At 42.7% G+C, this 27,811-nt stretch overlaps 3 protein-coding genes across 3 annotated transcripts; 2 read left to right on the forward strand and 1 right to left on the reverse strand.

Annotated features, from left to right (window-relative positions):
* The first annotated feature begins 2,355 nt into the window (after positions 1–2,355).
* LOC306866800 (proteasome subunit alpha type-1-like) lies at positions 2,356–6,915 on the forward strand. The gene is made up of 10 exons (XM_079412165.1): positions 2,356–2,816; positions 3,602–3,646; positions 3,724–3,825; positions 3,937–4,040; positions 5,055–5,143; positions 5,227–5,297; positions 5,379–5,508; positions 6,358–6,437; positions 6,507–6,611; positions 6,683–6,915. Exons 1-10 carry the CDS (start codon positions 2,814–2,816, stop codon positions 6,740–6,742), a joined length of 789 nt encoding a protein of 262 aa, XP_079268291.1. The 5' UTR covers positions 2,356–2,813; the 3' UTR covers positions 6,743–6,915.
* Positions 6,916–8,456: 1,541 nt separating this feature from the next.
* On the reverse strand, positions 8,457–16,402 carry LOC306866801 (protein RIC-3-like). The gene is made up of 6 exons (XM_079412166.1): positions 15,737–16,402; positions 15,209–15,405; positions 10,364–10,445; positions 10,164–10,257; positions 9,549–9,670; positions 8,457–9,456 (listed from the first exon to the last, which is right to left on the reverse strand). Exons 1-6 carry the CDS (start codon positions 15,834–15,836, stop codon positions 9,191–9,193), a joined length of 861 nt encoding a protein of 286 aa, XP_079268292.1. The 5' UTR covers positions 15,837–16,402; the 3' UTR covers positions 8,457–9,190.
* Positions 15,982–19,484, forward strand: LOC306866802 (large ribosomal subunit protein uL15). The gene is made up of 5 exons (XM_079412167.1): positions 15,982–16,466; positions 16,745–16,808; positions 16,928–17,003; positions 19,026–19,200; positions 19,321–19,484. Exons 1-5 carry the CDS (start codon positions 16,464–16,466, stop codon positions 19,447–19,449), a joined length of 447 nt encoding a protein of 148 aa, XP_079268293.1. The 5' UTR covers positions 15,982–16,463; the 3' UTR covers positions 19,450–19,484.
* The last annotated feature ends 8,327 nt before the right edge of the window (positions 19,485–27,811 follow it).

Consider the following 27,811-nt stretch of genomic DNA (forward strand, 5'->3'; position numbering starts at 1 on the left):
ACGACACCCTAGCCGATAAAACATTGCTGACATTCAAATGGACTTTCATCTGTGTTTTTGCTTTAACTGTAAATGCAACAAGTGCAAACATTAAAATGCCACCAGCTAGTAAAAGCGGAGAAATGGGCATTTTACAGCTTTTTTTTTTAACAGCTTGCTAATAACTACGTTATGCCTGTTCGACTGCCTTGCTAACAAAGTTCACAACCAAATCCTTCTAAACAAAATATTCAAGTCAACCACTCAAAATAAGCTCAACATATGCATGATATTGACTTAATAAATTAAACTCGTCTGTTCAACGCCATGCTTTAACCAGGTTTAATTTACGTTACCGAAGCTAACTTACCTCACTGTTTACAGTATATTCGCTAAAAGCTAGTTCCTGGCCTCTTAACTAATACTTTACAAAAAAGTTTTTAGTTAACATTCATCATACGGTAAAATCATCCTGTTTATTATACATTGAGGCAGATTCTTACCTGTCTTTTGTCCACACGACACCGTTATGGATCCTTAACTGACAGCAGACTCAAAGGCGGCAAAGTTGTTGCTGGGCAAACTTCTTTTGCTCGGTGGTGGGGGTGGAGCTTTCTGGATGTGCGCTGCACAGAGTACGCACTTCTTACTTTAGGGTTTGAACATTTTGTGGGGAAACCTGCTGTGGCAAACTTGTCTGTTGAAAGACCTATAGTACTTAAGACCACTATTAAATTGCTATGGCTTCTAAATAGCTTAATAGTCTAATAAAATTCGTATAAAAAGTGGACCTAGCCCAGTGGCTATTGTTAAAAATAGCATCCATGTCTGACATAATACATTTTTAATAATTATATATGAAAACATATCTAAAAATCTAAAAAAATATATATAATATCTAATAATAAATAACAAAAACTAAAAATGCAAAAGCTACAGAAATTAGAAATATAAGATATTATATTATATAATAGTATAAATACTATATATTTATATCTAATATCTATTTCTATTATATAGAAAACATAATATCTTAGGGAGCCCAGCTGGAGCCCACTTAGTTTAGCCCATCTACTGCCCATGTGGGGCCCAACAACAAAGCCCACTCTGAGCCCATGCCCAGCCGAAGCCCAAGTGAGTCCCATGTGGGCCCCAAGTGGACGTGTTTGCAGGGAATGTTGCTGTATAGTTTTTAAACACTGATAATATTGCTCAGCTTAATGACAATGCATTTATCTCATGCTCTAGATAGAAAAAAATATGCAGACAGGTAACCGTGTTGTTTTGAAAATGTTTATTCCACGGAGTTCTTCACACAGTTTGAGAAAAGTATTTAGGATGTGGTCCACATCAGGTAGCCTCTGTCAAAACAGTGTTGGCTCAAATCCGTTTTGCAGATATGGGCCAGAGCAGTTTTTAGCCCTTTTTTAAATGCAGTCGGCTCAGATATGTATCACAGATTCGGGCCACACCAGTGTAGCCTATGTGAAAACAGTCTCGGCTCAGATTCATATTGCAGATCTGGACCAAATCAGTGTCAGACACAGCTAATGTCTTTCGGTTACCTATGGGAAAAGTGATCTGGGCCAGATCTGTAAAATGATATAAATACTGAACTGATGGCAGTAAGCTAAAACCTCTAACTGGCACGGATCTGGTTCACAATCAGAAAACGTCTCTAAGATAGAAACGGAGGCATGGGGCTTAAAACGGATCCGGGCCAAATGTAATTGCTATCTGGGTCTCCACCAGTAGCCTCAGCCACTCCACCAGCCAATCCGCCGGGCTGTCCACCTGATCTCCAGTATGTACCCAGGACCCAACGAACCCGGCTCATTTTCTCCACACACACGTCCCTCGGTACTGGCCACCCAGGGGCCAACGCTACTCTCTCGTTGATTAGGTCATTAGTTAGGATGGATATTATCAATCAGATATTCTGTAAGATGTGTAATATGAAAGTTATGGGTATTTCTACATTGGGTTCAAGCTCGTGTTGGAGTGGAAGGAAATGAGAAGGTGGATATCCTGGCTAAACTCTACGAATAAAGCAAGTAGATTTTCAGGTCCCATTAAGTAAAGCAGAAGCTAAAGTACTCATAAGAACATATGCACGATCAGTATGGCAGGTATATTGGGATGATAATGAAACAGCTAGACATTTATACAACATACAAAAACAAGTTGTTGCTGGGAGAAGGGAGAGCAGGAATGGAAGAGAAGGAGGTATCATAACTCGGATGAGAATAGGTCATACTGGGCTTAACAGTACACTATACTGTATAAAACTGGAAAACACCCAGCTGGGGAATCTGTAGCCAACAAGAAATAGTTCAGCATGTACTACTCAAATATAACAATGAGAGATGTCACCTTATTCAATCATTGAAGAAAGTAAAACACCATGACTTTACTTTATCAGGTCTATTAAGGGAAACAGCTAGTATGATGATATTATTACATTTGTGAAAGAAAGTAAATTATATAACAGAATAAAGGGTTTTGATGGGTTTTTAGTTTATTTATTATGTTTATTTTCTAGTTTGCTTATTTGTTTTGCTTGGTTTTTATATTGATTTATATTTTGTATACAAGCAACTATCTTGATCCACACTCCATTCCATACGCCAATAAACACCAAAGAAGAAGAAGAAGAAGAAGAAGAAGAAGAGGAAGAGGCTGTTTCTGCTGTAGTTGGTCAGCGGGTGGCGCTGCAGCCGGAGCACGCGCTCTGTGCTCGATTACTTCCGCCTCTTCCTGAAGTTGAACCGAGGAGAGCAAATCGAGCTGAATCATTGCGCGCTCGGTGGACGCTCGCCTGGTTTACAGCAAATATGGTGAGAAACGGTCATTTATTGCGCTCTAAGTAACGTGCGCTGTTGTGGCGGACAGTGAGAGCTGTAGTGTTGTGGAGTGAGTGTTTGTGCAGGGCTGGTGGTGTGTGTGCTATTGAGAGTGAATGATGAGCGTGAGTAAGCGGAATGATGCACAAACTCTCTCAATAAACATTAAACACCGTCCCTGAGCTGTATTTGCTGATCTGAGCAGATTCACCGCAGAAAGTGTCGCCAGGTGCGTTTTGTTCGTCGATTGAACGGATTGTGTGTGTGTCTGGAACCAGGTTTCAGTAGCATTAGCATTAGCTTCAACACATTTATCCCCAAGATTTAAACTCTTCAGATCTTACTAAAATACGTTCATTGTGTGAACTGACGGAGTACAGGAACAAAAGCGGTGCCCAAAATAGGGTTTTCTTTCTTTAACTCTGGTTCATGTAAGTTACTTTCTGTTGAAATGTGCGAGTCATTCCTTTAAACTTGTGTTTTAAATGATTTTACGGTGTAGTACATTCAAAAAGTCATTTTTAATAAAACAATGTAGTTCAAATGTTAGTATGTTAGTCAACACATCAAAACAATTCTACATCTTAATGACAGGATTATCAAAATAATTTAAAATGTACTTTAACTTTATCTGACAGAGAGTGCAGAAGAGTTAGTTGTAGTCATGAACGTAATCAGAAATGATCTCGAAGTACAGTTTTTAATAGATATTTATGATTTGAGGATGAAGTGAGAGAGATCTTCAGATGCTGTTAACACCGTTTCCATCATGTGTTCAGTTCAGGAACCAGTATGACAACGATGTGACGGTGTGGAGTCCTCAGGTAACGAGACGCTCGGACCCTCAGACGTCTGGCACCTGCTGGAGAGAGAGAGTGTTTATCTGTGGGTTTGTGTTCAGGGCCGCATTCATCAGATCGAGTATGCGATGGAGGCAGTGAAGCAGGGCTCGGCCACCGTCGGACTCAAATCACACTCGCACGCCGTTCTGGTGGCCCTCAAGGTACTCTACACCACACCTGAATCATGTGTGCGCTCGAGGAGAGCTTTAGCAGTAAAGCAGTGACCAGTAGCATCACTCTGATTAACTGGAGAAAGCCCTGTGTGTTTGCAGAGAGCTCAGTCTGAGTTGGCCGCCCATCAGAAGAAGATCCTGCATGTGGACAGTCACGTGGGCATCTCCATCGCAGGACTGACGGCCGACGCCAGACTCCTCTGGTAAACCTTCAGCACTGCAGAGCTCAGTCACGAGGCTGGGAGGCCTCAAATACATGCATCCAATGCATTGTGCTCTTATTGAACAACATACTGATTTAGGGCCCTCCCAGCTGAGAAACAAGTACACTTCCATAATGTACTTAGTGCTCTAACTTTGCACACAAGTTTTGTACTTAAGTACTACAGAATAATTTAGTATATTAAGATAAACTTAAGATGGTCTCGGTGTACTCAAATGCACTTTTAACATACTATCACTGTGTTATAAAAATGTATTTAGTTGAACCATACACTAGAACCCTCAAATGTACTACAAGTGGTGACTAAATACATTTTTGTAATTTAGAAAAAGTAACCTGCCAGTTTGGTTAGTGATTTGACAGCGTTACCTGGGTGTTAATCTCAGACCCTGGATACGAGGATAGGTTTTCTCAAAAGAAAGGGTAAAATGCCGATGAAGTGATCCTCACAGCAGTTCTGAAAACACTGAGCGGAGGTATGTGTGTGTTAAACGAAGCCACACGTCTGTGCCATTCATTCACACAGACACGCAGAACATGCAGGATTCCTGTTTAAATAGTTTTAGTGGCTTAATGTTCACATACACCAGGGATCCTCAAATCTGGCCCACAAGATCCACTTTCCTGCAGAGTTTAGCTCTAACACCTGAGCATGCCAATCAATGTCTTCAGGATCATTAGAAAATCCCACACAGGTGAGTTTGATCAGGGTTGGAGCTAAACTCTGCAGCGCATTGGCCCTCCAGGGCAAGATTTGAGGAACCCTGACATACACTATCCATATCGCGTTTTGATTTCGGTATACTGACCCACTATTGATTTATCCATCCCAAATTTTCCAAGATCCATGACATTCTCTATACAGTAAATTCTGTCTTTATGACTGGATTGCACGATTCCGTCCGTGTTTTCCTCATCGTGCTGATGATCACAGCCTTGTTTTTAATCCTTGTTCAGATTTTGAATGTTGTTGTGCTCTGTCTCTCTCTGAAAGTAACTTCATGCGTCAGGAGTGTCTGGACTCCAGGTTTGTGTTTGATAGGCCTCTCCCTGTGTCTCGACTGGTCTCGCTCATCGGAAGCAGTATCCTTTCAGCTTGTTTCTGCGTCGTCACTGATTGAGTGCTGTGTTGAAGGGGGTGTGTTTCTTTAGCGCGTGTTCCTCAGAGACTCAGATCCCCACGCAGCGCTACGGTAGACGGCCGTATGGAGTCGGGCTGCTGATCGCAGGATATGATGTGAGTCCTGAGCTCCATGAGCGTGTGTGTGTCTTCAGTGATGTGTTCAGTGATGGATTCTTCTGTGTTTGTGAACTGTAGGACATGGGGCCGCACATCTTCCAGACGTGCCCCTCGGCCAATTACTTCGACTGTAAAGCCATGTCGATCGGCGCTCGCTCGCAGTCGGCCCGCACGTACCTGGAGAGAAACATGGAGGCCTTCCTGGACTGTAGGCTATCAGCACACACTCCACCTCATATAAAAGAGCAGAGGACACGCTAAACTCCATCTAAAACTATTCCAAACTGAGTTTTACTCTCTTTATTATCATGCAGGCAGTTTAAGACCTTGTTAATTTCACTAATGCATATTTGTGCTAATGCAATAATTATAAATACATGAAAATACACCATAGCTTAATTTATATTAAATGCAGTTATCTGAACTTCAGAGTGCTTTCTGACCCACTGAAGTAGGACTTGTCATTTAATTTTCTTTGAAATGAAGTGTACTGCTAAACATACTGACGTATTTATGCTAAGCTGAAATATACTTTAATGTCATTTCTATCGAGATTGAATGTCATGTCTTTAAATATATTTGTAATTACACATCTGTATTGATAAAGTTGCAATTTAGTACAAATATATTAACGTTAAGTAGAACAACATGTGAGACAATACATGTAAGCTTATAATAAAGTACATGTCCTTTAGGATGTTAGTCAGCACATCAAAACAAGTACTTAAATACTACTAAAAGCACAACAAAAGATTATGAAGTTATTATAAGTTGGATAAGCTGAAGTTGTTATAAAATGTACAGTTTAACTTTAAAGTGTAAGAAACATGCTCTTGAAAATAAAGCCCACTTTATATGAAGCGTCATCAGCTTCTGTGTACTAGCCTTTAAATTCATTTTTAATTTTTGTTTTTTTTATATTATCTGCAATTTTTTTAAAGTGCACTAAAAGTCGGCACAGTTTCTGTTCAGCACACTCAAGCGTGTGTTAGTGCAGAGAAGCTCATCTGCTCTGATCTCGGTGTGTTTGTGTGATCACGGTTCTTCTGGTTCACAGCTAATCTGAATGATCTGGTGCGGCACGGCCTGCGAGCGCTGCGAGAGACTCTTCCTGCTGAACAGGATCTGACCACAAAGGTTTGACGCTTCTCCAGTCTCTGCTCTCTCATTAGCACCGAGACCCTACTGACTGCTGCTTTCCTCTAGAACGTGTCCATCGGGATCGTGGGGAAGGACATGGAGCTCAAGATCTACGACGACGATGAAGTGGCGGAGTTCCTGGAGGGTCTGGAGGAGCGGCCGCAGAGACGGGTGAGGATGATTCCTGCTGTCTGAAGGTCTCTGAGTGGGCATGATGTACTGATGGTGTGTGTCGCCCGCAGGTGGCCCAGCCGGCCGATGAAGCGGCTCCAGCTGTGCCTGATGAACCCATGGAGCACTAACACACTTCTCCAGCTCTGTTTGTGTCGCTCCGAGGTGATTCCAGCTTCTCCGGCTCACCCCAATAATAAAACCAAACCTCTAACATTTAAACTCCTCACACTTTATAGTTATGCAGTGAAGCCTTCATTTTCTATCTGTGAGTTTAAGAGTAATAAAGCTGTTTTTGTTTCTTTCTGAGTGTTTTTGTGCTTTACTGTTGGAGACAGTGAGTTTATTTAATAATCGCGCTCTCGATCAGACTACTTTACCACAGTCTGTGTGAAGCTGAAGTCCATTCTCTGCTCCTTTCCAAATGCTTCCTTCAACATGTTTCACGTTCATCACGTAAGCCCTTCTTTGCCTATATAGTGCAAATTAGAAATAAATGATTCAAAAATAAGAAATAAGTGATTGGTGGGATTTGTCATTTCATTAATGACTGAATTGCTGGACCCTTCTAGAATATTTAGTGAACTATGTTGTGATTGGCAGTGCTGGGGAAAGTTACTTGTGAAAGTAATGCATTACACTATTGCCTTACTCCCTAAAAAATAACTAACTGTGTTACTTAGTTACATTTATGGAAAGTAATGATAATTTTTCTTATCTGGGCTGGGCTTACTGTTTGTTTTTCATTAAAAAAAAGGTAAATGTCAAAGCATTGTTTGACAAAGTGAAAGGCTGAAGGAAATGATTCCCGTCTGTTCAGAAGAGAGCGCCTCTCAAAGCTGATCTGGATCGAGTGAAGAATATGACGCAGGAGAAGAAAGTTCACATTCTTCAGGAATAAAAATAAACACATGTTATGTGTTGCTTACTAGAATTAATTACTAGTTGCTTATTACAGTAGTAAACATTTGAAGTGGGTCAAAAAAGTTCAAGACAAGAATGCACTTTGGTTTTGATCCACTTCAGATGTTGACTAGTGTAGTTGAATTGCATCAGCAGCAAAGACATTGGTTAATCAAGTGGGATTAAATAGATGATACCTGTGATATTTAACATTTAATTCTCATTGGTTTGTGTGGTATTCTGAGCTTGTATTTCACTGGTGTTTCTGGATCGGTGTGCAGGGAGGTGAGTACATGCATGCTGAACTACAGTAACATGTTCACACTCGCTCCTGATTTCTCTACATGCTGTCAGTCAGTGCATGGAAAATGAAGCTGCTGGCATTACTTATGTCAAAAAGCAACTCAAAGTAATTGAAGAGTAATGTGTTACTTGAAAGGTAATTAATTACATAACTTGCGTTACTTGAAGCTCTCCTTACTCCTGGTCTTTGGCTCTGGCAGACTATAACAGGCAAGAAGATGAAGTTGCCAGAGTATAATGCCTTCCACAGATCCGAAGACCCCCATCAGATCTTAAATTCATAGGTTAGAAGCAAGTAGTGATCAGAATGAACTAATAAATGTCAGAAAGTCGATTCTACTGATGGACCAGGAGTTGTATTGTGCTGCAGTAACCCTCTGGGATCGATGTCCACATTAATCATGCCAGAGCTCAGTCTGACAACAACAGATCTACAGCCCTGTGTACAGAATACAGCCTCTGTAAAGCAGGAAAAACCCTGAGGTCTTTATGGAAATGAATGTTTTGAAAAGCTCAAACCACTCTTAAACACAACAAAGGATGTGTTCCTTCTGAAAGAGTTCAGGATAGATGTAGTTCAGACCAGAGATCTTCATATCTCTCGCTGATGAACTCAAACCAAAGAAATAAACAGCAGGTGTGTGTTTGTGGTGTTTTATTAACACACAATACAGCAGTCAATGATAAACATTCATGCAAACATGCAAGTATGAAAAGAATATAAATAATCATAAACAATAAAAGCAATCAATCACAATGTTTACTACACAAGCGATGAAAGGAGAAGCACAGAAGCAAAACTAAATGGAATTACAGTCAGCTTTCGGTAATAATGTCAAAACTAAAAATGAAAAATAAAACATTTACTGCAGACCTGTTCAATTAGTTTGTTGTACATTGCAAGTTGTTTTCTTTAGGTGATGGGTTTTATGTAAATATAAAGTGTATCATATTTGAGGTCCAAGTAATTTGAATTTGCAGAACTTGCATTTGAATGAGAAAAATGTTCATTTTTGGACCTCAAATATTATATACTCTATATTTGAGCTTCAAGAAATTTGAACACAAATTAGCATTGTTCTCATTCAAAGCACGTTCTGCAGTTTACAGGATGATCAGAAGTTTCCTCAGTAGAAACGCCATGATGTTTTCCTGAACACAAGACCTCTGTTGGCATATTGTTGATTATGAACACAGGCTGAGGCTCCTGTACAATAGAGAGGACACTGATGGTTTAGAGCTGAACTCGTGTGTGATGTTGACACAGCTGCTCTTCCCTGTGTGTCTCACAAACACACCACGGAGAGACAGCTAGTGCTCAATATAAGGTGAAAGGGGTCCGTGCAGCAAACCAATCCTGTTATTTAGATGGTTCATTGTTTGTTTCTCCGTCTGATGATGCTGTGTTCTGACACTGGGCTGGGTGTGATGTCACTTCCTGTTTGAGTGTCTGTCTCTGGCAGCGATTGGCTGGTGGAGTCTCTGTTGGCATCGGTCCTCTGGTCGCTGACGGACTCTTGGTCAGGACGATTGGTCTCAGGATTACGGCTCTCTCTCATCTGAGTGGCTTTGCTCACGGGAGGAGAATGAACACAACAGAAATGCTCATTCAGCTCTTTCCCACCGTTCTCAGGAAGATCTGTGAAGATAAAACGCTCCAATCGTGATTAAAGGCCACTGGGATGTGCCAGTGATTTGTGAGCATAGCATGCAGTGAGCTGGGCGTCTCACCGGAGTGCTGTGTGTTTGCTGGGATGCTGTCCACGAAGCGTCCCTCCTGCATGACACGAGTGATCTCCTGCAGCTGATGCAGCAGCTTCTGCTCCTCATCCACGGCCACCGCTCCTGCCACACTGAACACACACACACATTGAACGCAAACATCACACACACTGAACGCACACATCACACACGGAACACTCACTCATGTCTCACACACACACACACATTCACGACACACTCACGTCACACACACACACGTCACACACACGTCTCACACACACACACACACACACACGTCACACACACGTCTCACACACACACACACGTCACACGTCACACACACGTCTCACACACACACACACTCACATCACACACACACACACACACACGTCACACACACAAGTCACACACACACACACGTCACACACACACACACACACACACTCACGTCACACACACACACACACACACACACACACACACACTCACGTCACACACACACACACACACACACACACTCACGTCACACACACACACACACACACTCACGTCTCACACACACACGTCACACACACACACACACGTCACACACACACACACAGAACACAGAGCGAGAGATCACACCTGTTAGAGCCGGTGCTGGCTGCAGAAATGATCCTCTCGATCACGTCCTTCGTCTCAGTCAGTCTGTCCTGCAGCTGAGCCAGCTCAAAATCAGCTGAGAGAGAGACGGATCTGTTACTCAGCACAGACACACAGCTGATCATCAATATAAAGCTGTTTACAACTGACACAGTCTCCAGGTTGTGTGTTTGTGTTCATACTTATTTTCCTCTTCATGTTTTCGGATCTGACTGCAGTGAATCGGCTCTCTGGAGGTTTGGTTGTTTTGCCTTTGGACGTGATCTTTAAGAGACACAAACAAACTCCTTGTTACAAGTATAGTAGAACCATCACTTCTACCACAAAAGACTGCTTTATAATAATCTTCCTGATTTATCTCAATTCCTCAGCATATCCAACAGTGCAGAAAAACTTGATGATGTAACAGAAACTATGGACTCTCTGTTTTCTGGCACTTTAGAATTAGAATGTCTTTATTGTCATTGTACACAAGATACAACGAAATTACAGAGCTTCTGCATAAGGTGCACGGTACATAATAGAAAAATATAAATAAATAAATATACATACTACAAAGTGATGTACAATTAAAATGTTTAAGCTAAGACAAAGAATAAAGAAAATAAACATAGAAAGAGTTGCTTGTGCATATATACATATATACACACATACACATACATACACACACATACACATACATATATATATACATATATATATACACATATATATACACACATACACAAATAAAAGTAATAATAATAAGTCACAGTTTATCAAAAAGATTATTGCAATACTATGAGGTAGACTTCTGGCTCTGAATAAAACTATTTGGAATGAGAATATAAAAAACATTGCATAAAAAGTGAAGATGTTTCACAGGAATACAAGGCTGTACTGGACTGAAGGAATAAAGACTTAAGAATGGAGATTGCACAGAAATATGGTACACAAATACACATTTTGTACTGAGTAAGATGTCAGTGCATGTGAGTGTTCAGTGCATGTGAGTGTTCAGTGTGATTATAGCTCTGGGGAAGAAGCTGTCCTTGAGTCTATTGGTCCGTGATTTAATGCATCTGTAGCGCCTGCCAGAGGGCAGCAGTTTAAACAGGTGAGAACCAGGGTGAGAGTGGTCTTTTCCAATGTTCTGGGCTCTGCTGAGGCAGCGGGAGTTGTAAAGATCATTCAGGGAGGGAAGAGGGCAGCCAATGATCCTCTGTGCGATGTTAATGATCCGCTGTATTCCCTTTCTCTCTGCCTCAGTACAGCTACAGTACCATACTGTGATACAGTATGTCAGCAGGCTCTCCACTGCAGAGCGATAGAAGGTCTCCAGCAGCTTCTCCTTTAGGTTGTTCTTCTTTAACACTCTCAAGAAGTGAAGGCGCTGCTGTGCCTTCTTGATGATCGCTGTGGTGTTGGCTGACCATTTGAGGTCTGCTGAGATGATTGTACCAAGGAATTTGAATGTTTGAACCCTCTCTACGCAGTCTCCATTGATGTAGAGGGGAGTGGGGTCTGCCCTGTGCCTTCTAAAGTCAAGGATGATTTCCTTTGTTTTGGTGGTGTTAAGTGTCAGGTTGTTAGCTGAACACCACTCTGACAATCTCAGGATCTCATTTCTATAGGCAGCCTCATCCCCCTTTGAGATTAGGCCCACCACTGTAGTATCATCTGCAAATTTGATGATGTTGTTCTGGTGTTGAACTGGGCGGCAGTCATACGTATAGAGAGAGTACAGAATTGGACTCAGCACGCACCCTTGAGGGGAGCCAGTGCTGAGCGTGCGGGTGGAGGAGAGATGGGGACCGAGTTTAACAGTCTGAGGGCGATCAGTCAGGAAGTTCCTGATCCAAGTACAGGTGAGTAAGGGGAAGCCCAGATCTGTGAGTTTGCTGAAGAGGATGTCCGGTATGATGGTATTAAAGGCTGAGCTATAATCAATAAAAAGCATCCTCACATAGCTCTCCTGATGTTCCAGATGGCACAGCGCATTATGGAGAGCTATGGCTATTGCATCCTCAGTCGATCTGTTAGCTCTATAAGCAAACTGATGTTCATCGAAGGTGGAGGGGAGGCAGGTTTTCAGATGGTGCAACACCAGCCTTTCGAAGCACTTTGTGATGATCGGTGTGAGGGCGATAGGGCGATAGTCATTGAGGCTATCCGTGGCTAATTTCTTTGGTATGGGGATAATTGTGGAAGATTTCAAGCAGGATGGAATTGAAGCTTGTGTCAAAGAGAGGTTGAAGAGGTTTGCGAGGACTCCTGAGAGCTGGTCAGCACATCCCTTGAGCACCTTCCCTGGGATGCCGTCAGGGCCAGCAGCTTTCCGTGTGTTCACTGTTCTGAGCACCCGCCTCACTTCATGCTCCTGGACAGTGAGTGGGGGGGTACCAGGGTCTGTTGTAGGCTGAGGTGGTGTAGTTTTTTGCAGCTGTGGTTTGTCAAAACGAGCAAAGAAGCAGTTCAGTTCCTCTGCCAGTGGAGCCGAGCTGTTTCTAGCTGCACAGCTGCTGCCTCTGAAGTTTGTTAGGTGCTGGAATCCCTGCCATACCTGTCGTGGTTTGCCGTCTGTGAAGTGATCTTCTACCTTATTTTTGTAGTCCCTCTTTGCATCCTTAATTCCTCTCTTCAGGTTGGCTCTGGCAGCACTGTAAAGAGCTCTATCACCTGACCTGAAGGCAGCTTTCCGGTCTTTAAGGAGCTTGTGGACTTGGCTGGTCATCCAAGGCTTCTGATTGGGAAAAACCCGGATGATTTTATTCACTGTGACGTTGTCCATACAGTACTTGATGTAGGCCAGTACCGCCTCAGTGTGAACAGCCAGGTCATGATGTTTAAAAACTTCCCAGTCAGTGTGTGTGAAACAATCCTGGAGCTGAGAGAGTGCATTTTTGGGCCAAGTAGAAACAGTCTTTATGAGTGGTGGTGTTCTTCTTCTGAGGGAAATATATGCTGGAGTAAGAAGCAGAGAGAGGTGGTCTGAGTGGCCTAGGTGAGGGAGAGGAATAGCTCTATATGCATGTTTAATGTTGGTGTACACACGGTCCAGTGTGTTTTCCCCTCTGGTCGAGCATTTAACATGTTGGAAAAAGTGTGGAAGTACTGTTTTCAAATCTGCCTGGTTAAAATCTCCAGCTATAATGTGTACTCCATTGGAATGAGCACACAGCTGTTTGTTTATGGCATCTAACAAGAGAGCGAGAGCTATGCTAACATTAGCGTCGGGTGGTATGTAAACAGCGGTGACAATCACTACTGTTAGCTCTCGCGGTAAAAAGAACGGTCGGCATTTAACAGTCATGAATTCCAGGTCCGGAGAGCAGTGGCTATCTAGGATTATACTGTTGTTTGACCAGTCATTGTGCACAAATATACACACACCACCCCCTCTGCTCTTACCAGAGTCGTTGTTTCTGTCCCAGCGGTGTAAAGTGTGACCCGCCAGCTGCACTGCTGCGTCGGGGATCCTTGGGTGAAGCCAGGTCTCAGATACTATCATAATGCAGCAGTCGCGGATGTAGTGATTCCCGGCGATGTAAAGCTCCAGTTCGTCCATTTTATGAGCCATGGATCTTGCATTGGTGAGAAACATACTTGGTAGAGAAGGCTTATGTGGTTGTTTTCTAAGTCTCTCCAGAAGGCCGGCCCGGCAGCCCCGCTTTTGTTTCCTTTCCCGACGCCGTCTGCGTCGTCTGCCAGGACCGACAACAATCCACGGAGATCCCGGTGGTCTGGTGATGTCCTTTGGGATATTGTGTGTGCGATAAAAGTCATGTGTGACTGTAATCTTGTGTTGAAATCCGATATCTAATAAGTTCTGACGGCTGTAATTATGCTTCACAGAAGCAACAAACAAAAAACACACGAGAAAACAAACAAAGGTGCACCAAAAGCGAAAGCTGTAAGCCGCTGCGTGCGTACGCGCCGCCATCTATAGATACAGCTGCTGCTTTACGCTTAAGGAAGATCAAAGAAAACAGTCTGACTCCGTGGTATAATGAGCACATTCGCACACTTCTTAGAGAAAAATGGTATCTGTGAGGAATTCCAGTCAGGATTTAGACCGTATCATAGTACTGAGACTGCTCTCATTAGAGTTACAAACGACCTGCTTCTATCATCTGATCGTGGTTGTATCTCTTTATTAGTGCTACTGGATCTTAGCGCTGCGTTCGACACCATCGACCACAACATCTTTGGAATAGACTAGAACACTTTGTTTTCATTAGTGGAAGTGCCTTAGCATGGTTCAAATCGTACTTGAATGAAGAGGTATCATACCAATCACAAGTGCAGTATGGAGTACCTCAAGGCTCAGTACTTGGACCCTTACTTTTCACGCTTTACATGTTACCCTTGGGAGATATCATTAGGAAACAAGGTGTTAGCTTTCACTGTTATGTTGATGATACCCAGCTCTATATTTCTTCACGACCTGATGAAACTTACCAATTTGCAAAACTAATGGAATGTATAGTTGACATCAAAAACTGGATGACTAGCAATTTCTTACTGCTAAATTCTGAAAAAACAGAGGTGTTAATTATTGGACCAAAAGCTTTTGCATGTAATAACCTAGATCACTGTCTAATACTTGATGGCTGCTCTGTAAATTGTTCATCATCAGTTAGGAACCTAGGCGTACTTTCTGATAGTTTCTGCATTTTTCCATCTTAAAAATATATCTAGATTACGACCTATGCTCTTAATGTCAAATGCAGAAACATTAATTCATGCATTCATGACCTCGAGGTTAGATTATTGTAATGCTTTATTGGTTGGTTGCTCTGCACGTTTAATAAACTCCAGCTGGTCCAAAATACAGCAGCTAGAGTTCTTACTAGAACCAGGAAGTATGACCACATTAGCCCGGTTCAGTCAACACTGCACTGGCTCCCTATCAAACATCGTATACATCTTAAGATCTTGCTAATTACCTATAAAGCCCTGAATGGTTTGGCACCTCAGTACCTGAGTGAGCTCTTATCACATCATAAATAATGGCTCCGGCTGAAGCGTGTGAGATGCAGGCTCACCTTGAACAGAATGTAGAGGATGTAGAGTAAGATGCCGAAGCCGTAGATGGGGATGATCTGGCCGGCGAGGTTGGACTTTCCTCCGGGGCCGGCTCCTTTGGCCCGGGCGATGGCCTCCGGGGTGTGGGCTCTGGAGAAGCGCCGCTGCTCCTCGGGGACAGATACAGGGGGTCTGGGGGGAACATGACCTGCGGGCCCTTCTCACACATTCACACACAGCATCAGTGATCCTGTTTCTAATCATCACACAACACCTGCGCAGAGCAGCACTGTTGATTTCAGGGCTTTGTATGCATTTAAAACCATTTCAAATACATTTCACGTCAAGTTGTGTTTCAGTACGTGCATGCAACGTTTCAGTTGCTCTTTTTTGCGGTTATGCTTTACAAAATGTATTTTAATTTTGTCCATAGGTGCGTTTGCGCTAAAGTCTGGTCTAGAGGACAGTGCGATGCCTTTCGAGAATCACACGCAGAAAACGCATATATTGTGAGCGAATCAGTAAAGAACGAGATTTAATGAACAGACCTGTGTTTCCTCGCGACAGCAGCATCTTCGGCAGCAGAAGCGCGACGCACAGCAGCACGCACGACACGATACTGAGCTTCTGGAAGCTGGACATGGCCATGATTACTGATATCTGACTCCGAGTCTCTCTGACCTGCGTCTGCGTCTGCGCTGGAAACACGGAGAAACACGAGGCTCCAGAACAATGCTCTTATCTCAGTGTCTTCAGTTCAGACACAGAACTGTGTGTCAGCATCAGCATCAGCATCATCATCATCATCATCATCAGCATCATCACTGATGTGTAAAGTGAAACTGCGCAGGTCACGTGATTGATGAAGAATCAGCATCACAACAGACAGTATCTGTATACAGACCCTCTAGTGCATAATTGTTTATATCATATATAATGTTTGTCAAACACATTCTTTTACGTTAAAAAAAGGTGTAACCTACACCGGAAATGAAATAAAAGCCTTTGATGTGGTACTTTTACAGTCTACGGTGCTGATTTAGGCCTACAGATGTTTTTATACTGTAGACGTGTTTGGATTAAATGAGAAAAAATGTTTATAATAATAATGATGATGTTATAATACTCAAAATCAGCAGATGATGAGAAAGTGCACGTGCAGTTTAGCCTCCAGTCAGCAGGCGGCGCTGTCTCGCTGAGATCCCGCTGCACGCGATCGACACGCATTATCTCGCGAGATCACAGCACAACTTCCTCTTCGCGTTCTCTGCCGCCATGGTAGGTGCTCTTGAAGCGCTCTCTGATTAAAACACGATCCGTCTGAATCCTGTGTGATTTAGAGTCAGATTGGTCTGGTATCGAGTGCGTGTGCTTCTGTGTCGGGTTAAGTGTGATCGGTCGGCTGTATTGTGCAGATGTTTCCCGGGACACACAGATAGTTTAGTGGCGCGCGGGTGGGGGGGTTCTCTGAAGTATCGCAGCGTGTAAACTACAATAATCATGTAAACTACAATAATCGTGTAAACTACAGTGACTTTAATGTGTTTTCTCCACAGCCGACCAAGAAGTCCAAGACCAGGAAGCTGCGCGGGCACGTGAGCCACGGACACGGGCGCATCGGTCAGTAACGCGCGAGGCTGATGTGTTGTGAACGCGGCGTGTGTGTGTGTGTGTGTGTGCTCGCTCTCTCTCTCTCTCTCTGTGTGTGTCTCTGTCTCTGACCGTCCTCTCTTCTGCAGGCAAGCACAGGAAGCATCCTGGGGGTCGAGGTAATGCTGGTGGGATGCACCATCACAGAATCAACTTTGATAAATAGTGAGTAAAAGCTGATGCGACTCGCTCTTTCATTCATCAGGGAATCACTAAAACACTGTGTGTGTGGGTCCTGTGTGTGTGTGTGTGTGTGTGTGTGTGTCCTGTGTGTGTGTGTGTGTGGGTCCTGTGTGTGTGTGTTATTATCCAACTGGTCACTATTGCTGTGATCATGATGTTTACTGATTCTGTGACCACACTCATTTCATATATTAATGCTAGACACCTTAAAGTCGTTTTTATCATACCTTACTAGCCTTTTGTTTTGATGCAAAGGTTTATAGAGCTTTATAAATGAAATCCTGCTTTACGGTCACTATTGTGGGGTTAAATGGGTTAATTGAGTCCTTTAGAGGTCTTTTAGAAAGCCAGATCTTTTCCATGCCGTCAGCAGATATGTTTTAATCAGACTCGCTCATTTTGACCAGTTCCACAGAAAACAAGACGCATCTTATGCTGTTTTGCTTCTCAAGGAAATGATTCTTGATTCTAAACTCTTCAGATGTTTGTAATGGAAAAATAAAACGGCGATATTGAGGAGCATCCCTGTTTTGCAGCGTGATCAAAGTACAGTAAAATAAGTATTTTATAGGTTGCTTTGTTCTTGTACAGTGTAAGACCACCAACGTGGTGCCCGCATGAGTCCGAGTCGCCCGCCAGCCTGAATTAGCGCCGGGCGATAAACGATATCATATCCAGATTATGATAATCTGTTCATGTTTACTCAATATGGATTAATGTAACATCATATCACACACCATAAATGAATGCTTCAGCAGCCAGCAGTGCATGTCGCTGATAAGTGTCTCTGTGTGGAGTGGTTTCGTCTGATACACGCACGACTCGCAGTGTTTTCAGCATCTGTGTCTCGATATATGAACACACTTGATCTCCGGAGCTGCTCTGAGAATCACTTCACAGCTTCATGCAGTTTCTTTTGAGAAAAATTACCGTCAAATACAGGCTGAAACTAAAACTGAAAGACCAAGCCGCCAAAATAAAAGCCCACTTGTGTAGATTATATATTTGACTTTTGTAATATAGTTTGGCCGATTATATTACTACTGTCTACTAAAATGCAAGTAATAACAATAATATAATTAAGTTATTATTTTATTATTATTAATTTATACAGTTCCGTTGTGCAGCATCTTATCTGATAAAATGAAAATGCTTTCTTTTTTTTTTTTTTACTGAATCAAACACAGAATCCATAAGTCGAAAAGAAAACGCATAATTTAGGGAAAAATGAAATGTATTTACTGGGGCCCTAAATTAATAAGTAGGTCCTCTGTGGAATTGAATTGTGATGTTTACCTTCATTGTCGAGGTCTAACGAACGTGGAAAGCATTTCCTTCCCCATTAATGGTAGATTAATATCATGATTAATATTGTATCACATGGAAACAAATGATTGTGCTATCATTTTCACAATCAGGATAAATATTTTCCTGGATTGATAAAAACATTGAAAATGCTTGTCAGAAAACAGTAATGTCGTGTATGTATATGTGACAATGATAAATAAAATGGTATTTATTTGGAGTATATGAATATAGCCCTTCAGGGAGCCCTCGGTCTCTAACGGTTGGTGACCCGTGTAAGAGATGTTTAAACTGCTAATGCAACTCACTTCACCTTTCATTGACATCATAGACATCGTTTCTAGAGCTGAGCAAAATGCCCAAATTATAATCTAATAAATATATAAATAAAATAAGTGAAATGTGTATAACTAATTTTTTTAGAATGTTTGATTCTCGGTTTTTACCATTTTTAACTTGTCAACTTGAAAATATAACATGATTCAAGTAACTCTTCTTTTTTATTAACTCTCTAGCTGCAAAAACATTCACTTCCAAGTGCAGCACATATGAAGTTGTAAATGTTAAACAAATCACTTGTTCTCTGCAGAAAATATGCATGAACTACAACATCTTGCACATGTATGCTTTAAATAATTCTCAGGTCCAGGTTTCTGTAATTGTTGTTCTGGAGAGTTGATTGCTGTCTGTGTCCCGCAGTCATCCCGGTTATTTTGGTAAGGTGGGAATGAGACATTACCACTTGAAGAGGAACGCTGTCTTCTGCCCCACCATTAACCTGGACAAGCTGTGGACGCTGGTCAGCGAGCAGACCCGGGTCAACTACGGCAAGAAGCCCGAGGGTCCGGCGCCCATCATCGACGTTGTGCGCGCAGTGAGTGACCAGACCACAGCAGATCTGTATTTTCTGAAGCATGAGCTGTGTATTGGAGTCATTTGTGTGAGGCGTCTCTGGTTCCAGGTGATCATGATCTGGGATTGTGCTGTTTTTCAGGGCTACTTCAAAGTGTTGGGAAAAGGCAAACTGCCCAAGCAGCCGGTCATCGTGAAGGCCAAGTTCTTCAGCAGACGGGCCGAGGAGAAGATCAAGGGTGTGGGAGGAGCATGTGTGCTGACTGCTTAAACTCCTTTTGCTTAATAAAATGTCTGGAAAATGAATGCTCATTGTTTTGGTGTTTCTCTTGTCTCATTGAGTTCAGCAAGTGGTTTTGTCCTGATGGACACCTGGCAGGTGATCAGCTGTGTTTGTCATGTGACAGCAGCACTTGTTTTATTTATTTTCCTTTTTATTTGAAACGTTCCCAAACACATATCATGAAATATCTTGATGATCACCTTTATAGATTGTGTATTGGGCCATGGTCAAAGTAACCAAACGGCCCAAGTGCATTTAAGTCCCAAACGTCCCCATTATTCTCTGGTTTAGATATTTTAGTAGATAGTTTTAGCTCCAAGTGTAGTGGTATTCTGAACTCCATAACCCCTTTTAAAAAGGTGAAATCTAAAACGGTTTCACAGCCCTGGCGTAATTACTTGGGAAAACATGGACACAGGCCGAGATGGAAAAGTGAGCAGCTCCAGGTCTCCTATGAGATACTCGGGGACTGCTTGCATGCCTTCCAACAGTTTGTTAAAGCGGCCAAGCACATTATTGTCCAGCTCTAATCTCACAGAATCATTGTCCACATAAATACAGTCCTGAATACTGTAGGTTCAGTTGCTTTTGATTGTGCGAAACTTTCACAGGCTTTTTCAGAACTATTTTTGTGTATAAGATCAGTACTATTAGAGCCAATATCTCAATCTTTGCTTCAAATCCTGTTGGACTCAGTCTGACTTGCATTTCTGCTCCGTTTTCTATGTTTGAGCCCGTTTCTCTGAGTTAGTAGTAGTTCATCTGAATCAGAATGAGCTTTATTGCCAGGTAAGTTCACACGAGGAATTTGTTTTAGTGAAAGTAGCTCCACAGTGCAACAGGACAGATAATAAAAAATGATACGCAATATGCAAAATAGCACAAACACAATATACAAATAGATAATTCAGTATGTACAGGTATGTTTGGTGCAAATGTGAAATGTAATAAGTATGTGTGTTAAATAATGAAAGTATGATAAGAGTTGTGTGTTCCACGTTTATTATTGAGTGTTCATGAGATGATTGCCTGAGGGAAGAAACTGTTCCTGTGTCTGGTCGTTCTGGTGCTCAGCTCTGTAGCGTCGACCAGATGGTAACAGTTCAAAGAGGGAGTGTGCTGGATGTGAGGGGTCCAGAGTGATTTTACCAGCCCTTTTGCTCACTCTGGATGAGTACAGTTCTTGGAGAGTGGGGAGGGTTGTACCAATGATTCGCTCAGCAGTCCGGACTACCCTCCGTAGTCTTCTGAGGTCAGATTTGGTAGCTGAGCTGAACCAGACAGTTACTGAGGTGCAGAGGATGGATTCGATGATGGTGGAGTAGAACTGTTTCAGTAAGTCCTGTGGCAGGTTGAACTTCCTCAGCTGACGAGGGAGAGTACAACCTCTGCTGGGCCTTCCTGACAATGGAGTCTATGTGAATATCCCACTTCAGGTCCTGAGAGATGGTGGTGCCCAGGAATCTGAATGACTCCACTGCAGTCACAGTGCTGTTCATGATGGTGAGTGGGGGGAGAGCAGGGGGGTTTCTCCTGAAGTCCACGATCATCTCCACAGTTTTGAGCGTGTTAAGCTCCAGGTTGTTGAGACTGCACCAGACAGCCAGCTCCTTAACCTCCTGTCTGTAAGCAGACTCGTCACCGTCCTGGATGAGGCCGATCAGTGTGGTGTCGTCTGCAAACTTCATGAGCTTGACAGAGGGGTCTTTAGATGTGCAGTCGTTGGTGTAGAGAGAGAAGAGCAGTGGGGAGAGTACGCAGCCCTGAGGAGCTCCAGTGCTGATGGTTCGAGTGCTGGATGTGAATTTTCTTTACACATCTTCTTTAACGCAGTTACATCTGTACACCTCCTCTCACTGATGTAGAAGCACGCTGGTCTGCTCTGATCAGCTGATAATTAGGCAGATCCCTGAAACTGAGCAGCAGAGTTTGAAAAGTCCTTGTTAAACCGGGAGAGCAGAAGGAGTTTGTCTGTTGTGTTGGGTAGAGAGTGGAGATTGTATGGCGGGCCGGAAGGTCCAGAAATTGGGCTAATGACTTGTCCTGGTACCTGACTGGGTTTCCCACTGACCATCATTTATATAGTTTATCCAAACCACTATTTATATATTTTATCCAGACCTGACATTTACGAATTCAGAAACCTGTACAGTGTATTATTTTTTGTTTACCTTTCATTAAAGAAATAATTGCCTATTGCAGATTCATGAATGCACGGTTAACTTGAAACTATCAGAGTAAATGAATGGCTATATCAGATATTTATTTATTTATTTAATCATTCAATGCCCATTTGTAATATAATGCAAGGTATGATTAAATATATATATTTTAAATAAATAACTATACTTTAGGTCCCTGTTTGTCTCAATGTTTAAATGCTCCCAAGCTGACGTCATGTCCAGCACGCGCGACACAGACGTGAGCTAAAGTTGTCCTGAGGAGGGTTTTTATTAATAATACATTTATTTACATTACCTTTAAAACTTTCTAAAATATCAATGGCATTTAAAAATATGACGTAAGTAAATGAAAAATAATAACTGTGTTACAAGGAGACAGTGTGAGGAACATTTAGTTTTTCTCAGGCTAATTTTAATAGCAGCAAACACATCAAACTGACAAAGAATGGAAGGACTGCCTTTCGTAGTAGTTTTTACCACATCTCTCTCTAAGATGTACAGCAAACAAGCTAAACCCCCCGGTGTCATATTACTCTGAGAACTACACTGGAGGAAAACTGATCTACAATCATCTCTGAACTCAATAATGACATGCTTTAACTGAAAACTGACTGTTTAATCTTATTTCTGTACATTACTGACACTCTATCCTCTAATCTGATACTGTTAAGTGCTTTGACACAATCTGTATTGTTAAAAGTGCTATAAATAAAGCTGACTTCACTTAAGGGAGACTCAAACAGGAAACAATAACGTTACTTTAAAATTACACTATTAATCTTCACTTTAATTTATTTTATATTAATATGAGTATATATATTGATATTTATTTACATATATATTTTATATATTGTATTCCTCATCCGTCCCTCAGGAAAGTGTTTTTTAAAGAATTTCGTGTGTAAAGAAAATTATGTGTTGATCGTTATGGTAGCCTACTGTTGTCACATTTGAACCGGAAATAGAGTCTGGGAATAGGCTTGTTTGAGATGAGCAAAATCTGCGCAGAACCGATCACCGGTGATCAGCGCGAGATGCATGCCGGTTAGAAATGTGTCCGAGGGCGGTCCGCCTTGCTCTGATGTCATGCTGACGTATGTCAAAATCTCTCGCGAGCGCAAGGCGCACGTGTCGGATTCTGCAGTCGAGGGCAGTTGCTCTCCACCGACTGCGCTGATCAAAAGCATCATGGGAAACGACTTGCTGACGACACAGCTTAATGCTCATTGGCTGCGAATGTCATCTGATATTTCTTCCCCTTAATCCTAAATCCATTAGCTATAGCCTAATACTATTTACTTTTTCTATAGTAATTTATTAGTAATTAGGACATGTGCTATTTATTTACCCTTTTATTTTTATTTTCTTGGTTTGAAGTCCTGTTTGTTGTAATTTTCTCTTTATGTATTGTATGCTGGTGTTAATTTTGTACATTTACATTTTTGTACAACATTATTCCATTAAATAAATGAGTCAATCCATCAATACATGCATGCATAGCTACATCTAATGTGACGGTTTTGCAGTTAGGCCTCATGTTTGTGTGTTTTATCTGAGATCTTTATCTGGGTATGTCATTTCAGGAGTGCAGGAAACAAAGCCCACACATGCATGCTAATTTCTTCATTTGAAATGTTTTTGTTTCATATTAATTTTGAATAATAATTTGCTGTACACACTTTTCCTAATCATTAAACATGAAATTCAAATTTACATTAAGGTGACAAACAATTGTGTAATATATTTATATGGAATATGTTTCATGTAAAAAAGGGATAGTTCACCCAAAGATTGTTTTTGGGGGGGTAAACTGTCCCTTAAGTAGGATACACATAATTAGGTTAATCAGCTGTGCCATATCCCACTCTGAAATGTTTAACCCATAATTAGGGATAACAGTGTAAATTTAGTGCAGCATCTGTGTGCTCCTCATTTCTCATTATGGCTTTGATTATAAAAGGCATCCACAAAGTGCGATAAAGAACGCGATCTCTTCCATTGCTGACGTTTGCAGTCCAACAACACACCGAGATTCAGGAAGTGTCCGGCTTGCCTGCACTTTTTTCACTCCTCCCCTCACTGCAGCCGCCTACTCTCGACTAAATTACAGGCGAGGCAAGGCGCATCTCAAACAAGCCTAATGTGTCGTCACAGCAGCAGTGCATTCTGGGAATGTGTCGTCACAGCAGCAGTGCATTCTGGGAATGTGTCGTCACAGCAGCAGTGTAGTCTGGGAATGTGTCGTCACAGCAGCAGGGCATTCTGGGAATGTGTCGTCACAGCAGCAGGGCATTCTGGGAATGTGTCGTCACAGCAGCAGTGCATTCTGGGAATGTGTCGTCACAGCAGCAGTGCATTCTGGGAATGTGTCGTCACAGCAGCAGGGCATTCTGGGAATGTGTCGTCACAGCAGCAGTGCATTCTGGGAATGTGTCGTCACAGCAGCAGTGTAGTCTGGGAATGTGTCGTCACAGCAGCAGGGCATTCTGGGAATCTGTCGTCACAGCAGCAGTGCATTCTGGGAATGTGTCGTCACAGCAGCAGTGCATTCTGGGAATGTGTCGTCACAGCGGCAGGGCATTCTGGGAATCTGTCGTCACAGCAGCAGTGCATTCTGGGAATGTGTCGTCACAGCGGCAATGCATTCTGGGAATGTGTCATCACAGCAGCAGGGCATTCTGGGAATGTGTTGTCACAGCGGCAATGCATTCTGGGAATGTGTCATCACAGCGGCAATGCATTCTGGGAATGTGTCGTCACAGCGGCAATGCATTCTGGGAATGTGTCGTCACAGCGGCAATGCATTCTGGGAATGTGTCATCACAGCAGCAGGGCATTCTGGGAATGTGTTGTCACAGCGGCAATGCATTCTGGGAATGTGTCATCACAGCGGCAATGCATTCTGGGAATGTGTCGTCACAGCGGCAGTGCATTCTGGGAATGTGTCGTCACAGCGGCAATGCATTCTGGGAATGTGTCATCACAGCAGCAGGGCATTCTGGGAATGTGTTGTCACAGCGGCAATGCATTCTGGGAATGTGTCATCACAGCGGCAATGCATTCTGGGAATGTGTCGTCACAGCGGCAATGCATTCTGGGAATGTGTCGCCACAGCAGCAGTGCATTCTGGGAATGTGTCCTCACAGCGGCAGTGCATTCTGGGAATGTGTCGTCACAGCAGCAGTGCATTCTGGGAATGTGTCGTCATTCTGGGAATGTGTCGTCACAGCAGCAGTGCATTCTGGGAATGTGTCGTCACAGCAGCAGGGCATTCTGGGAATGTGTCGTCATTCTGGGAATGTGTCGTCACAGCGGCAGTGCATTCTGGGAGTTTAGGTAACGGGAGCTACCGCGGAGGCTGGATAATATAGTGAATATAGACGTTGATATTATTTAATGTTTCTATTATTCTACTTCAGATCGCGTTGGAGTGGTTAAGGCTCACTTTACATCATTTGCCATAGCCCTATACACAGCCGGTGTGAAAAACCTGCTTTTTTTAGCCTTAGAAAGCAGAAAGAGGTATTTCCTGCAGACATTAATAGATGCCATAAGTTAACCCTCAGTGTCTGCATGATATACATCTGCTTTTGATTAACACTGTTGATACAGTAAGCCTTAATCATTCAACGCGATCTTAAGTTCAATCACATAAACATAAAATAATAACCTGTATAAGTCTACATTCACACTCGGATGAACGTTAAACTGAAACTCAGTAACAACTCAGATAAGATATGGCTTAATAATTGATCTCTGTAGATTTAATATACAGTGATTTGCATTAAACTGTTCGCCCTCACACTACAAATAAAATACAATCATATATGGAAATATTACCTGTGGCAGCTCTTTGATCCCCGGCCACTTGATTAAGTTTCATTTATTCATTTATTTGATCGTTTATCATTGTTCGGCATCTCTAATAATAATGAATCTTCGGCTTGGTTCATTATTTATTTGCACAGCATCCACAAACACATCGATTCAAAGCAGCTTACAGTAACTTCTGTTACCTCTATAATGGCTTCATTCATTGCACGGAGCAGATTTACTGGACAATATTGTGATATATAACAATGCTAAACGATCCACTGTTTAAGATCTAGCTATGTATTCTTCCCTTTAAAGAATAGGCATGGTTTTGCTTCTAATCAAAGTGTTTTAGCAGTTAGTCTGTATATCAGTACCACTGTAGTGAAGGAGACTGAATGATGAATATCTGCAGCCTCTCAGACAAACCACAGAGACATTGTTTTATTTAAAGAGATTTACTTATTAGTCTGTTTTATTCTAAGAGTATGTAAGATGGTTTTCAAAAAATATTAATAGTAAACAGTCTGCTTGCATGTATTTACACTGTGTGCTCCTGAGCGTTACATAAAACATGGAGGAATCTGACGCGGCGTGACGTAGTTTGCCAAGCTCTATACACACACACACACACACACACACAGACACACACACACACACACACACACACACACACAGACAGACACACACACAGACAGACACACACACACACACACACACACAGACACACACACACACACAGACAGACACACACACACACACACACACACACACACAGACAGACACACACAGACACACACACACACAGACAGACACACACACACACACACACACACACACAGACACACACACACACACAGCAGTGAACACACACACACACACACACACACAGAGACACACACACACACACACACACACACACACACACACACACACACTCACACACACACACACGCACACACACACACACACGCACACACACACACACAGACACACACACACACACTCACACAGACACACATGTTATTGAAATGCTTACATCCCGCAGGATGCAAGTTAATACGCTCTCGGTTACTCACGTAACCTCGGTTCCCCGAAATGAGGGAATGAGACATTGCTTTGGGGAAATACATTTTCCTCGAATATTACTGAAGCCTTATTGAATCACGCCAGTGAAACTGGCCAATGGCGTTCAAGCGCGCGAAATATGAGGGGGCTCGTCACTATATAAAGCAGCGCTTGTACGTCATCCATTCAGAATCTTTGACTGAAGCAACTAGGCATTGTAAGATCCTGAGCTCGGTGACACAGCAATAAGAGCAATGTCTCGTTCCCTCATTTCGGGGAACCGAGGTTACGTGAGTAACCGAGAGCGTTCCCCTTCAATTCGGTCACTCAACATTGCTTTGGGAACGTATATAAAATCCCGCCGTGTCACAGCGATGGAGCCAAGCTCGACTAAGTATGTCAAGTTTCACATTTGGAGCCGTAATGAGAACGGCAATGATATTGGCGCTCTTAGTAAACACAGCTCAGGTCTACAGGACCTAGTCGAAACCATGTAAAGTCAGGGGCGCGGCAGCTAGACGATGCCGCGTCACATCAGGGGCGGAGTTAACTCCGGTGAAACAAAGAATGTGAAATGGCGGCGGCTTCGGCGCTTTCACAAATAGATTAGTTGAAATTGTTTAATTTCAATGAAATCATGTTATAATGCACAGCCGTACTGGTATGATGGTGACCAAGTCCTAAAAGACGTGGTGAACTATATCATAATACTGTGATAAACTGATAGGGACAGCATTGAATTGGTGGTGCGTCTATACAGGGTGTATACGACCTAGTCGAAACCATTGATACACATCTCAGATCATGGCTGAGTAAGCGCGTGCGCTGCTCGCACTGACAGCACATGCGAGGCAAGCGACGACACATCTAGGTTATAAAACCTCGCGAAAGTGCTGGGTGATGACCAGCCTGCCGCCGTACAAATGTCCTGAATAGATATGCCATTTGACCAGGCCCAGGATGATGCGAGGCCGCGGGTTGAGTGGGCACGAACCCCTATCGGACATTCCACACCTTTAGAGCTGTAAGCCAAAGCAATTGCGTCGACGATCCAGTGTGACAGCCTTTGCTTGGACACAGGCAGTCCTTTTGTACGTCCACCGAAACATACGAATAGCTGCTCCGAGAGTCTGAACTGTCTAGAGCGCTCGATATAAGTACGCACCACTCGTACAGGGCACAGCAGTGTATTAAGCGGCTCTGTCCCGGTTGGTGTTTCGGGGCGGAAAGCAGATAGTGATATGACCTGCGCTTTAAATGGAGTCGAAAGCACTTTAGGCACATAA

The sequence above is a fragment of the Barbus barbus genome, assembly GCF_936440315.1.
Source record: "Barbus barbus genome assembly, chromosome: 48".
NCBI lineage: Eukaryota > Metazoa > Chordata > Actinopteri > Cypriniformes > Cyprinidae > Barbus > Barbus barbus.